General features: G+C 40.0%; 1 protein-coding gene across 3 annotated transcripts in view; it reads left to right on the top strand.

Annotated features, from left to right (window-relative positions):
- The window catches only part of txndc16 (thioredoxin domain containing 16), a 77,284-nt gene that overhangs the window by 11,607 nt on the left and 50,220 nt on the right, over positions 1 to 15,457 (top strand). For all 3 annotated transcript variants that reach the window (XM_055640416.1, XM_055640417.1, XM_055640418.1), the window contains 4 exons: positions 1,368 to 1,450; positions 3,776 to 3,849; positions 6,702 to 6,776; positions 13,304 to 13,425. In XM_055640416.1, coding sequence (XP_055496391.1) covers positions 1,368 to 1,450; positions 3,776 to 3,849; positions 6,702 to 6,776; positions 13,304 to 13,425 — 354 coding nt within the window. The remainder of the gene's footprint in view (positions 1 to 1,367; positions 1,451 to 3,775; positions 3,850 to 6,701; positions 6,777 to 13,303; positions 13,426 to 15,457) is intronic.

The following is a 15,457-nucleotide window of genomic DNA, read 5'->3' as shown; positions in this document are numbered from 1 at the left end:
TTGCCTTCCACCACAATGAAGAATGCTGTGGTGGATGTTTGTGTTCAATTTTTATTGTGTATTGTGTGTTCTTTTTGAGTGTATTGCTGCTGGCAAATTCATTTCACTGCATGTGATGTGCATGTGACGAATAAAATTGACTTTGACTTTGAAATCTTCCCTTTTTATAAACTATAACCCGTCTTGCAATAAAGGCCATTTGTCCTCATAACAGTTTCATCATATCTGCTTGCTAACTTTCTGTGATTCATGCACAAGAGGGCCATTTTGCAGCTAAGTTGCGATGTTGAGTGCTTAATACACGAGTCATTGAGTCATAGAGCATGGAGACATTTGCTTGTGTTTGGCCCATTATCTTTCTAAATCTTTCTATCCATGTACCTATCGAAGTGCCTCTAAAAGCCTAAGAATACTGGCCTCAACTACCACCATTGGCAGTTTTTTCCATTTACCCACCACCCTCTGAGTGAAATAAATGCCCCTCAACGGCCACTCTCAATGTGATCCTGTGCTCTCTGGTTTTGATTCTCCTACCCTGAGTAAAAAGACGAAGCTTTCACCCTATCTATTCTCCTCAAGATTACATACATTTCTATAAGATCCCTCAGCCTCATGCACTCCAAGGAATAAAGTCCAGCCTGCCCAACCTCTCTCTAGCTCAGCCCCTATAGGATTCAAGGACACTCAAATGTTAAATAGCAGAGAACTGATCAATTAACCTTGAAGAGCACAGCTCCAAAAATAACTCAAAATTATTATAATTGGATTTAAATTGAATTTCAACTACTGGGGAAAATTGTACACAAATGTTTCGATCTTTGACTGGTCTATGGTATTCACTTGAAAAGAATCAATGCAGATTTCATATCTGAGTTTTCTTTCAGAAATTGTCTAATTCGTCAAATTAATTTGAATTTCATGTGAATGATAATTGAACGCTGTACACTGGTTATTATCAGTTGTTCTGATTAAATCCATTCCTCCTTTCCATCTTTATTCAATTATAATAATTAGATTGTTGTACTAGTCGTGTATAGGTATACGGGCCAAGTGCAGCCAAGCAAGACTAGCTTACGTACGGCATCTTGTTCAACATGGACAAGTTGGATGGAAAGGCCTGTGTCCATGCTATATAGTTGGCAGATCACATACATATACATATAATAATGAGCCTGAAAAAGGGCCCTGACCCAAAACATCATGTATCTATGTTCTCCAGACCTGACCCGCTGAGTTACTCCAACATTTTGTGTCTTTCTTCACATATACATAATGTAGGCTGGCATTTCAACGCAGTATCACTTGCTATTTATTATGGAAGAAATATTGTTTAAAGCACTAACACATCACTGTCTTCTATGTTTCAGCAAACCCATCAGTCAGCCTTTTCCTTCAACAGTTAGAACTGTCATCAGAATCACTTGAGGAGTATGGCATTACAGTGGCTCAGGTGAAGTAAAATTACTGGGATAAAACAATTTATTTTAAATGCTGTTTATTATTAAGAATAGGATGCTACATTTGTAAATATGGGTGCGATGTGAGGCTAGAAAATGTATTCTTGATTTTAATGAGAAAAACCTGTTTCACTATTAAACTCAACAAAGTGAATGGAAGTTTAACTGTCCAGCTAGTACAGTGGTGACCATATTGTAACAACAATAATTGTTTTGCAAAGTGTTGTTTTACCATGTCCACTCCTGAGGTCAGCCTTGGCTATCTCAATATTTGGAGGAATAAACATAAGTGCTGGAGGAGCTCAGCAGCATCCATGGAGGGAATAGACAGGTAATGTTTCCTTCTAAAAGACTGCTACCTGACCTGCTGCGTTCATCTGGCATTTTGTGTTATGCTCAAGATTTCAGCATCTAAATCTGTGCCTTGATATTTGAAGTTATTGGTTGGTGGTGTCTGCAGAAAGGGAAAAATATTACAGTGCTATTACAGGTGTTATAGAAACATAGAAATTAGGTGCAGGAGTAGGCCATTCGGCCCTTCGAGCCTGCACCGCCATTCAATATGATCATGGCTGATCATCCAACTCAGTATCCCGTACCTGCCTTCTCTCCATACCCTCTGATCCCCTTAGCCACAAGGGCCACATCTAACTCCCTCTTAAATATAGCCAATGAACTGGCCTCAACTACCCTCTGTGGCAGAGAGATCCAGAGATTCACCACTCTCTGTGTGAAAAAAAGTTCTTCTCATCTCGGTTTTAAAGGATTTCCCCCTTATCTTTAAGCTGTGACCCCTTGTCCTGGACTTCCCCAACATCGGGAACAATCTTCCTGCATCTAGCCTGTCCAACCCCTTAAGAATTTTGTAAGTTTCTATAAGATCCCCTCTCAATCTCCTAAATTCTAGAGAGTATAAACCAAGTCTATCCAGTCTTTCTTCATAAGACAGTCCTGACACCCCAGGAATCAGTCTGGTGAACCTTCTCTGCACTCCCTCTATGGCAATAATGTCCTTCCTCAGATTTGGAGACCAAAACTGTACGCAATACTCCAGGTGTGGTCTCACCAAGACCCTGTACAACTGCAGGCTTCCTGCTCCTATACTCAAATCCTTTTGCTATGAAAGCCAACATACCATTCGCTTTCTTTACTGCCTGTTGCACCTGCATGCCTACCTTCAATGACTGGTGTACCATGACACCCAGGTCTCGCTGCATCTCCCCCTTTCCCAATCGGCCACCATTTAGATAATAGTCTGCTTATAGAGTCATACAGCTTGGAAACGTGCTTGTCGACCCAATTCATCTATGCAGATCATGATGGCCCGTCTAAGCTTGCTTTAGGACTGTATTCCTCTAAACCTTTCCTATCCATGGACTTGTCCAGGGGTCTTTTAAATGCTGTTATATCACGTGCAACAACTACCTCCTCTGGCAGCTCACTCTATATACCCATTGCCCTCTGAGTGAACGTTGCCCCTTGGGTTCCTATTCATTCTTTCCTCTCTCAGTTTAAACCTTTGCCCTGTTGTTCTTAATCCCCCTATTCTGGGAAAAGGACACTGTGCATTCACTCTGTCAATTCCCCTAATGATTTTATACACCTCTACAAGGTCACCGTTTGGCCTTCTGCGATCCAAGGAATAACGTGTGCGCCTGCCTAATCACTCCCTATAGCTCGGTCCCTCGGGTCCTGGTGGCATTCTCATGAATCTTCTCTGCATTCTTTCCAGCTTATCGACTTTGCTAATAAAAGCCCTGTCCCACTGTACGAGTTCATTCAAGTGCTCTCCCGAGTTAAAAAAAAATCAAACTCGTGGTAAGCACGTAGAATGAACGTAGCGGAAACGTCGGAGCTCGGGGACGTCTCTAAGCGGCTCGTAACGCTAACGGCAGGTACTTGGGAAACGCGATAAGCTCGTGAAGATTTTCCAACATGTTGAAAAATGTCCACGAGAGCCCCGAGTACCCACGAGAGGCCATTACCGTAAATCTCCGAGTTCGAATCGGGGCAAACTCGGGAGAACTCTTGAATGAACTCGTACAGTGGGACAGGGCTTTAAAGACCCATGACAGGGACTGCAACCATTTACGAATTAGGTTTTTTTTTTCTACCTCCCCAAACACAACTAGGAGAGACAGTAAATAATATAAAAGAAACCATTCTCGGAGCATTTGTATTTCTTGAGGAATGGAGGAAAAGATTGGTGGAACGTTTTGATGGAAAAAAGAATGTTAATTACTAGAAAGCTAGGTATTGTTGCATGTATAAGCATTTTTATACATTATCGTATTAAAATATTCTGCAACTATTTGTAGGTCGACTGCACCATAGAAAACGTGCCTAAATATTGTGAAAATAACCTTGTCCTGAAGGAAGCCTACCTTTTCCGGTAAATTGACATATATTTGTAATACCATTGTGGAATGTTTAAAACAATTTCAATTTGAGGTGAATCTTCTCAATTCTGAAAGATCTTCTCAATTCCGAAAGCTCAGCCAATATATTTATGCCGTTAGATTTTCGGCCCAACTCTGGTTCTTGATTCCCTTACCCTGGGTAAAATACGGTGCATTAATTCTTTCTGTTCCCCTCATGATCTCATACTCCTCTATAAAACCACCCCTCCCCCCCCCCCCCCCCCCCCCCCACCAATCCTACTACACTCCAAGGAACACCTGTAAGATCATTCATAGACATGAACCTATCAATTTCTGTTTTTAAAATACCCAATGTAGCAATTAATTCCACAGTTTTACCACCCATTGGCTAAATAGATTTGTCCTCATCGCCATTTTAAACGTATGTCTTTTTATTCTGAGGCTGTGGCCTCTGGTCCTAGACTCACCCACTACTGGAAAGATCCTCTCCATGGCCATTCTATCTAGGCCTTTCATTATTCAATAGGTTTCAATGAGATCCCCTTTTAGTCTTCTAAAATCCAGGGAGTAGAGGCCCAGAGCTATTAAACACTCCTCATACGTTAATCCAATTAGCTCTGAGATCTGCTTGTAAACCTCTTCTGGACCCTCTCAAACCTCAGCACACATCCTTCCTCAGATTTGGGGCCAAAACTGCTCACAATATTCTGAATGTGGCGTGACCAGCGACTTATAAAGCCTCAGCCCTCAACCTCCTGTGTTAGTATTGGGCAGTGTTCAAGAGCATGATGCTGCTGGGTAAAGTTGTCTTGAACCTGCTGGTTATGGTTTTAGGCTCTTGTACCTTCTTCCCGAAGGGCCTGTCCCACTCGGGTGACATTTTCGGCGACAGCCTGAAAATAGGTAGACAAAAATGCTTGAGAAACTCAGTGGGTGAGGCAGCTTCTATGGAGCGAAGGAATAGGTGATGTTTTACTTATTTAGGTATTAAGATTACCAAGAAACACAAGGATTTATTTAAAGCTAATTTTACACCTCTAATTGACCATATCAAACAACAGTTTACTAAATGGTCACCAATGTCCTTATCTTTAATCAATGCAATTAAAATGTTTATCTTATCTAAACGTTTGTATTTATTTCAGATGATACCAATTTTTATTGCTAAATCTTTCTTTGATATTATTGACTCCAAAATTTCTTCATATATAAGGCAGAATAAAAATTCCAGACTAAGTAAAAAATACTTACAGAAATCAAAAAAAGACGGTGGTTTGGCACTGCCGAACCTTAGATTCTACTATTGCTCGTTATTTAACATTTTGGACAAAAGATTTAGAAGATACCCAATGCCCAGGATGGATAAACCTTGAACGTGATTCTATGCAAGATCTATCATTGGCTTCTATTCTAGGGGCCTTGTTACCTTTTACAATTATGAGATTGAATAAATATACGACTAATCCAATAATAAGACATACATTCCGAATATGGTTTCAATTTCGTAAGTTTTTAGGATTGAATGATTTTATCTAATCGAGTCCTATCGTATCTAATTTTTTCTTCTAACCTTCAAGTACTGATTAAGCCTTTCTGTTATGGAAGAGGAAGGGATTAGTAGCTTTTCGTGATTTGTTTTTGGATGGTTGTTTTATGTCTTTTGAACAACTCTCCAATAAATATAATTTACCTAACTCACACTTTTTTAGATATTTAGAAGTTAGACATTTTTTTAAGGCTACCCTTTTTTTCCGTTACCACATCAAACCGAAATCTTGGAAAAAAATTTACATTTGAACCCTCATCAGAAAGGCTATTTATGAGTTGATTTTGAAATTACAAATTGATACATTTGATAAAATTAAGAATGACTGGGAAAGAAAACTCCAAATTTCTCTATCTATAGGTAGAGGGGAGTTCAGTCTACACTCACTGAATCCATCCCTGTGAAAAGTTAGAGACAGTGATTGGATCTGGAAGCGGGCCAATAAATCTGTAAATAAAACTGAACGACTCAGACATCTTTTCATTTGCACAAATGATTTTATTGTATTCATTTTAATATATTAATGTTTAAAATCCATGCATTGAAGGAAGAATATTTTACAGCCCATCTGTGGTCCATAACCCCAACCCCAACCCTAACCCTAACCGGGTGTCACCCGCAGGACAGCATACGTCAGCGTGTGACAGGGTGCATGACATGATGAGACACCCAGAGACTCCCAAATGTTGCCCCTGGATTTTGAACATTCCAAAATCCAGGGGCGACAGGGAGACACCGCGCGTCACTATATGCGTTACCACGCATCACCCCTTGGACCCGACCACGATGCGACAACCTCTTTTCAGGCTGTCGCTGAAAATGTCGCCCAAGTGGGACAGGCCCTAAAGTTACAGATCCAGGTCTTGCACCAACATCTTGCAGTATTGTAGAAAATATTGAGTGATAAATGGGAATGATAGTGAAAGACCAAACCAGAAAGACAAACCAAGGTTGTAATGAAACAAAGGATGAGTTTGTTGGTGGCAAAAACAATATTTAGCACCATTTTTACCAATATTTTCAGTTTGAAAGCATGAGCCCAGTTTGCAGTTTGAATTTATTGAACGTAATGGTAATTCGAAGGCTATAAGGAGCCTAAATTAGGGATAACGTGTTTTTGTTTTTCAAGTTTCCACTGTGCTTCACGTTTAACAAGAATTAAGTTCTAAAATTGATTACGTTCAGTTTGTTGAAAATATCTCACTGATATCTTTTAACTCGCTAATGGAGTATATTTACACTTGTGGCCAATACTGGAAAGCTGTATGTAATGAAGACTGTTAACTGATGCTTAAAATTATGTTTTATTTTTACTAGGGGTAATATATTGCTTAGGAGCTTTGCAGTTGATACATTATTTGATGTGGATGCAATTGTTGCAAACGTTCTATTGTAAGTATGTCAAATATTTTTTCTATATTGAACTTGGTTACAGTGAAACGAACAAGAGCAAATAGTTACAAATTTTAAACAAAATGTCTATGTTTTTCAATAGAATATTAATGTCCAATTTTACTTCATCAAACGTCTGCATGCAAGAATATTTTATAAACTTAAAAACAGTGCAGAGAACAATGCAGCACAGAACCGGGCCCTTTGGCTCACAATGTCCATGCCAAACATGATGCCAAGTCAAACTAATCTTCTCTGCCTGCACGTGATCCATATCCCACCATTTTCTGCATATCCATGTGCATATCCGACAGACTCTTAAATAATGCGTCTGGTCCATACCCCTCCAAACCTGTCCTATCCATGAACCAGTCTAACTGTTTCTTAAATGTTGAGATCATCCCTGCCTCAACTACTCCTCTGGCAGCTTGTTCCATACACCCACCTCCCTTTGTGTGAAAAGGGGGTACCTCTCAGCTTCCTATTAAATCTTTTCCCCTTCACCTTGAACCTATGTCCTCTGGTCCTCGAGTCACCTACTCTGGGCAAGTGACTCTGTGCATCTACCCGATCTATTCTTCTCATGATCTTATACACCTCAATAAGATCACCCTTCATCTTCATCACAGCTTACTGTTCACTCACCTTAGCTTTTTGTGGTTAACTGATATCCTCTAACACTGCAGCATCCATTCCAGGGAATTGAGGGATATGGATCACATGGAGGCAGAGGGGATTAGTTTGGCATCATGTTCTGCATGGACATTGTGGGCTGAAGGGCCTGTTCCCATGGTGTGCTGTTCACAGTTCAATTTATCCATCTCTCATCCTAAATCTATAATAAAAAATATATGAAAAATCTAACAAATGAATAAAAACTAATTAATAATGACGAACTGCACAGCCAACACCAATATAAGCCATTCATTAGGTTTACCCAAGGGCATGAAAGTGATGAATATCCATTTTCGGACAAGATAGTACCATTTATTTACAATGTTTGCAGCAATTCTGTACAAAGTCTATAGCATCACACTCAACCAGCCATAGCGATATGATGGAAGTTAGTTAATGTACTATTCCATTAAATCGCACAATGCAGTAAAAAAATTATTGTACCTCGTGAGTATGTTTTCAATGCTCATCTTTGCTTAAAACTGTAGTTTAAAGGCCACATAATGCATCAGGCCAAATCCAATTCAAAGTAAAACAAGACTGATTTGTTGTGTGAAAAGGGTATCAACCTAAAATGTTGTATTTCCATTCCTCCCGGAGATGCTGGCTGACCATCAGAGTTCCTCAAGCACTTTATGTTTTTCTCAAGATCCCACAATCTTGTGTCTCTGTGATTTCTTATTCTCAACTGGTCCATGTTTCTATGGCTTCTTTATGTATTTGTTTTCCATTCTTGGGCAATGAATGTAAGACCCATTTAATGATATTTATAGATCTGCAACGTTCCATCACACTTCAAAACAAGTGGTCTAGGGGAAGCCGCTGATTGGTGGAAGCGGACTAGAGGAAGCAGCTAATTGGGAGTAACCCCAGATACTCCCGGCCCTGCTGATTTCTTCCAGCACTTTGTATTTTTTTCCGGGGTTCAGCATTCTGCAGTTCCTTTTTGCACTCCCCGCACTTCCTCCTTAATTAAGGTAAGGGGGGAGTATGAGTGCCAGGGCAGTTTACTGTTCTGGATGTCAGATGTGGGAAGTCATGGAGTCTGATAGCCTTCCAGACGTCTACATCTGCGCCAGGTGCGTTGAGATGGGGCTCCTAAGGGACCGTATTAGGAACCTGGATCAGCAGCTCCATGACCTCTGTCTGGTCAGGGAGAGTGAGGAGGTCATAGAGAGGACCTGGGGAGGCGGGGGGGGGTCCGCAGTCAGGAGACCCGGATGGTAGTTTGCTTCCCTGGTGCCAGGGTCTGGGATTTGTCTGAACGTGCCCAAGATATCCTGAAATGGGAGGGAGAGTACATATAGGTACCAATGACATAGGTAGAAAAGAGAAGCGGTCCTGAAATGAGAATTTAGGGAGTTAGGAAGAGAGTTAAGGAGAAGGACCGCAAAAGTAACACTCAGGATTACTGCCTGTGCCACGCAACAGTGAGTAGAAATGGAGTGAGATGGAGGATAAATGCGTGGCTGAGGGACTGGTGCAGAGGGCAGGGATTCAAGTTTCTGGATCATTGGTACCTCTTTTGTGGAAGGTGCAACCTGTACAAAAAGGTCTGGTTGCACTTGAACCCGAGGGGAACCAATATCCTGGCGGGGAGATTTGAAAAGGCTACTGGGGAGACTTTAAACTAGAACGGTTGGGTGGAGGGACTCAAATAGAGAAAGCTAGTAGACAGTGTGTGAGGCAAGAGGCAGAGAAGGGAAGCACTCAGTCCCAACATGTAGGGGAGAAAGAAGAAAAAGATAATAGAGAATAAGAGGTAGTGGGTTTCTTAAATGCGTATATTTTAATGCTAGGAGCATTATAAGAAACGCGGATGAGTTTAGAGCCTGGATTGACACCTGGAAGTATGATGTTGTGGCGATTAGTGAAACATGGTTGTAGGATGGCTGTGATTGGAAACTAAATATTCCAGGATTTCGATGCTTCATGTGTGATAGAATTGGAGGGGCAAGAGTTGGAGGTGTTGCATTGCTTGTCAGGGAAGATATTACGGCAGTGCTTTGGCAGGATAGATTAGAGGGCTCGTCTAGGGAGGCTATTTGGGTGGAACTGAGAAATGGGAAAGGTGTAGCAACACTTATAGGGGTGTATTATAGACTGCCTAATGGGGAGCGAGAATTGGAAGAGCAAACATGTAAGGAGATTGCAGATATTAGTAGTAAGCACAAGGTAGTGATTGTGGGAGATTTCAATTTTCCACACATAGACTGGGAAACATATTCTGTAAAAGGACTGGATGGTTTGGAGTTTTTTAAATGTGTGCAGGATAGTTTTTTTCAGCAATATATAGAGGTACCTACTAGAGAAGGGGCAGTGCTAGACCTCTTGTTAGGAAATGAGACAGGTCAGGTGGCGGAGGTATGTGTTGGGGATCCAGTGATCACAATGCCATTAGTTTCAATATAATTATGGAGAAGGTCAGAACTGGACCAAGGGTTGAGATTTTTGATTGGAGAAAGGCTAACTATGAGGATTTAAAAGGAGTGAATTTGGACATTTTGTTTTATGGGAAGAATGTAATAGAGAAATGAAGGACATTTAAAGGTGAAATTTTAAGAGTACAGAATCTTTATGTCCCTGTTTGGTTGAAAGGAAAGAGTAACGATTGGAAAGATCCATGGTTTTCAAGGGAAATTGGACACTTGGTTTGTAAAAAGTGAGAGATCTACAATAATTATAGGTAGCAAGGAGTAAATGAGGTGCTTGAGGAGTATAAAGAATATAAAATAAATCTTAAGAAAGAAATTAGAAAAGCTAAAAGAAGATATGAGGTTGCTTTGACAAGTAAGGTGAAAGTAAATCCAAAGGGTTTCTACAGCTATATTAATAGCAAAAGGATAACGAGGGATATAATTGGTCCATTAGAGAGTCAGAGTGGACAGCTATCTGCAGAGCCAAAAGAGATGGGGGAGATATTGAACAATTTCTTTTCTTCGGTATTGACCAAGGAGAAGGATATTGAATTATGTGAGGTAAGGGAAACAAGTAGGCTGGCTATGGAAACTATGAGGATCAAAGAAGAGGAAGTACTGACACTTTTGAAAAATATAAAAGTGGATAAGTCTCCAGGTCCGGACAGGATATTCCCTAGGACATTGAGGGAAGTTAGTGCAGAAATAGCAGGGGCGATGACTGAAATATTTCAAATGTCATTAGAAACGGGAATAGTCCCCGAGGATTGGCGTACTGTGCATGTTGTTCCATTGTTTAAAAAGGGTTCTAAGAGTAAACCTAGCAATTATAGACCTGTTAGTTTGACGTCAGTGGTGGGCAAATTAATGGAAAGGATACTTAGAGATAATATATAATCAGCTGGATAAACAGGGTCTGATTAGGAACAGTCAACATGGATTTGTGCCTGGAAGGTCATGTTTGACTAATCTTCTTGAATTTTTTGAAGATGTTACTCGTGAAATTGATGAGGATAAAGCGGTGGATGGTGTCTATATGGACTTCAGTAAGGCTTTTGACAAGGTTCCTCATGGAAGGTTGGTTAAGAAGTTCAATTGTTGGGTTTTAATAGTGGGGTAGCAAGATGGATTCAACAGTGGCTGAATGGGAGATACCAGAGAGTAATGGTGGATAACTGTTTGTCAGGTTGGAAGCCGGTGACTAGTGGGGTGCCTCGGGGATCTGTGTTGGGTCCACTGTTGTTTGTCATATACATCAATAATCTGGATGATGGTGTGGTAAATTGGATTAGTAAGTATGCAGATGATACTAAGATGGGTGGTGTTGTGGATAATGAAGTAGATTTTCAAAGTCTACAGGGAGATTTAGGCCATTTGGAAGAGTGGGCTGAAAGATGGCAGATGGAGTTTAATGCTGATAAGTGTGAGGTGCTACATCTTGGCAGGACAAATCAAAATAGGACGTACATGATAAATGGTAGCGAATTGAGGAATGCAGTTGAACAGAGGGATCTAGGAATAACTGTGCATAATTCCCTGAAGGTGGAATCTCATGTAGATAGGGTGGTAGAGAAAGCTTTTGGTGTGCTAGCCTTTATAAATCAGAGCATTGAGTATAGAAGTTGGGATGTAATGTTAAAACTGTACAAGGCATTGGTGAGGCCAATTGTGGAGTATGGTGTACAATTTTGGTTGCCAAATTATAGGAAAGATTTCAACAAAATAGAGAGAGTACAGAGGAGATTTACTAGAATGTTGCCTGGGTTTCAGCACCTAAGTTACAGAGAAAAATTGAACAAGATAGATCTTTATTCTTTGGAGCGCAGAAGGTTAAGGGGGGACTTGATAGAGGTCTTTAAAATTATGAGAGGGATAGACAGAGTTGACGTGGATAAGCTTTTTCCATTGAGAGTAGGGAAGATTCAAACAAGAGGACATGATTTGAGAATTTAGCGACAAAAGTTTAGGGGTGACATGAGGGGGAACTTCTTTACTCAGAGAGTGGTAGCTGTGTGGAATGAGCTTCCAGTGGAAGTGGTGGAGGCAGATTCGATTTTATAATTTAAAAATAAATTAGAGCGGTATATGGACGGGAAAGGAATGGAGGGTTATGGTCTGAGTGCAGGTAGATAGGACTAGGTGAGAATAAGTGTTCGGCACAGACTAGAAGGGCCGAGATGGCCTGTTTCTGTGCTGTAACTGTTATATGGTTATATGGTTTAACTCTGTCATCCTGTTCCACCTCTGCCTGTGTTTTTATTGTTATATGTAATTTCTTAACAGCAATTTTCTCTCAAACTTCTCCACAATTGATCACCATTTCTACTTTGTAAACATTATCATGCGGACAGTGACGGATGTGATGTAGGGGATTGAAATCTCCATTTAACCGTAGAATCAGTATTCCAAAGGAATTAGTTCTCATCTACCCTAATGGCAGCCTGCTGGAGTATTTTACTGCTATCCCCTGAGTACCTCCCTCTTATTTGTTTGCATGCTGCAACCTAGGAACATTAATTTTTGACACTGCTTGGTTTCTGTTGCATATTGATGATGTGTACTTTGTTTGACAACGGGGTTGGCGGCATCCAATGTGGCTGATTAAAATATTTTTAAATATAAGGTCAAAATAGTGTCGTTAAATGCTTATTCCCAATTAGAATGTGTTCGAATAATCTTTTTTCTGGATTATAGTTCAGTGAGTTCCAGCCACCCCTGCATAATACTGGCCTGACCTTTCCATGTGCATGTAGTGAGTGCCAGTGTTTGGCTGTGCGAACATAGCAGTGAAGACTCTTTTCCTTCACATACTTGACAATTAAGGCTGGGAAAGCTTTCCCTTCTTCTAGTTTGTGTCTAATCAATTTAATCGCCTATTTTATCCCCTTGAGTAAGTAGCATGGCCCTGTCATGAAACTGAACCTGGAGCTTTGTAACTTTAATTTAAATTAATGTATTAGATATAGATATGCCATTTATTGTCACTATACATGTACAGTGAAACTGAAAGCTGCTAGTACTCAGTGCATACATACAATTTAGCACAAAAAAACAAGAAACAGAAAAAACAAAAAACAGAAGGGAGATGGGGGGGGGGGGGCGGGGGGGGGGAATAGGTGCACAAATTCTGCGGCGCTACATACATATATACATATATACAGAGGTGGTATACAATAGGTGGTAATATTTGAAACAATTTATTTGATTTACACATTTCTAATTTACCAAAGCAGTTTATGTATCAGAAATCCTGCAGGGTAATAAATAGAATAGGGCTTATAGTAACAATTGGATCAAGTTCCTGATATTATTTGACTCTTAAAGCCATAGTAGTTTATTTTCAGTTTCAATCGGAACAGATCTTCATTAAGTTCAAGCCTTTTATTTTATGGCGAGCTGCTTGGATGATTCCAAACATTTACTGATTTGTTACAGTGTCTTGCTGTTCAATGAAATAAAGTATGTATCCTCATCGGTGGAGCTCCATGACATTGAAAATGAAATGAAAGGACGAGGCGATGTCATTATTACATTTGTACGAGCAATAGGCGTTCCAGGTACTGTTAAAATCATTTTATATTGAATTTTAGTTAACTGGGTTCTTAGAACTTAGCAACATAGCTGCAAAGCCATTGTTAATATTGACCATGACAGTAGTTTGTAATTTTTCATTGTAAACCAAATTTACTTTGGGAAAATTGCGCTGTTCACACCACTGATTCGGCTTTCTTTCCACGCTGTCCCAGCATAGTCACAATCTTTGTCACCAACAATGCTTTCTGTGACTGTGACCTATTTTCCATCTTATATTTCTCTGTGATGTTCAATATAATCAGCCACCTCCTTCTTCATTTATTTACTGCAGGAAAGCTGTATCTGGTTCTAACCTGTATATCCAGTAGAATCAGTATTATAAAGGAATGAGTTGTCATCTACCCTAACGGCAGCCTGTTGAAGTATTTTACTGGTATCCCCTGTGTATTTTCCTCTTATTTGTTTGCATGCTGCATCCTAGGAACATTAATTTTTGACACTGCTTGTTTTTTGATGCATATTGATGATGTGTACTTTGTTTGACCTTCCAACACAATCTTCATTATGCAGCTGGAATTCATGAACTGATTATCTTACCCCATTTTTAATGCTTTGTTTAATTATAAATTGGACATTGATCATGTTTGGGAATGCAATTAGTGTATTTGCAATTCCCTGCCTAATTTACAATTGTTAACAGAGTGCTCACCAAAAATAAACTGCTCTGTTTGCCAATTCTTTCACTTTATCAGGTTGTTAAAACCTCAGTGATGCAATCAGGGCAGGCAGTGTAATTGCAGTTTGACCATTGCATTGTGACCTCTTCTTGTGAACCTTTCAATCAGGCATGTGTGGGAAGGATGAGTTTTGTGTACTGGTGGTATGATTCAGATAGATAAAGTATACCGGCAGAAAGAGAAGCACTGGCAGTGTGAGTGAGGGAGGGGAAGGAGTGTGTTCTGGTAGAATGCTAGAGGCAGAGTATGGAAAAGTGAAATTGAGTAAAGCGTGTTGTGTGTGTGATTGAGTCGTATTATGTGACAGATTTAAAGCAATGAGTTTAGTTCATTATTATTATTGTCAAGTGCACTGAGGTACAGTGAAAAGCTTTTTGTTGCACGCTATTAAGTCAGTGAGATGAAACATGTATTGATATAAGACGGGAGATAAGTCGTTTGTGTGATGGAAATGGAAATGAGTAAATTTCCCAATTTACTCCATGCAATATATTCCTTCCATATGCTCATCAACTCCACCCCAGCCATGCAAGGGGTCATTAACCTACTGGTAGGGTCTTTGGTATAAAGGAAAAGGCTGGAGCACCCAGGCAATATGGCTTTGGGGAGTACAGGCAGACTGCACACACACAACATGCAAAGTCAGGACTGAACTTGGATTATTTGAGCTGGGCAACAGTAGTACTAATACAAGAGACTGCAGATGTTGGACCTTTGAGCAAAACACCATATTCAGCAGGTCAGTCAGCGTCCGTAGAGGCAACGGACGGATGATGTTTTGGGTCCAGATCCATCTTCAGATTAGTCACGGCCTGAAATGCCATCTGTTCAATCCCTCCGCAGATGCTGCCTGACCTACCGTGTTCCTCCAGCACTTTGTTTTTAGCACTAAACAAAGGTTGCTCAACAATTTAGTGTTACCCATGAATGCAACAACAGTTTTATTACACAGCTGTGGAAGATGGAATAGTATAGTGCATTTAAATGGCTGGAATCTGGTGGTCCATACATCAATTTAAATGAATCAATTAATATGAATCAATATTATCGCAGAAGTTTTAAGACCTAATAAAAAGCAATTGAAATTAAAAATAAATATTTCTGTAATATATCTGTTGCGTGAGAATCTTTTCATTATTATTAAATGGCCATATGAGAAATGGGTAACACCCGATTTAATCATGAAAGTGAAATGCAAGATGAAATCTCAACTGTACAAAATGTATGTAACCTCCAGCTATCTCTGTTACATTTACATTTACCTATTCATCTATCCTCCTCCTGACCTCGCCAACATCAATCATTCATTAAATACAGT

This window comes from Leucoraja erinacea, chromosome 9 (genome assembly GCF_028641065.1).
Source record: "Leucoraja erinacea ecotype New England chromosome 9, Leri_hhj_1, whole genome shotgun sequence".
Classification (NCBI taxonomy): domain Eukaryota; kingdom Metazoa; phylum Chordata; class Chondrichthyes; order Rajiformes; family Rajidae; genus Leucoraja; species Leucoraja erinaceus.
Note: the sequence above shows the minus strand (reverse complement) of the source record. Positions and strands in the feature narration are given on the sequence as shown.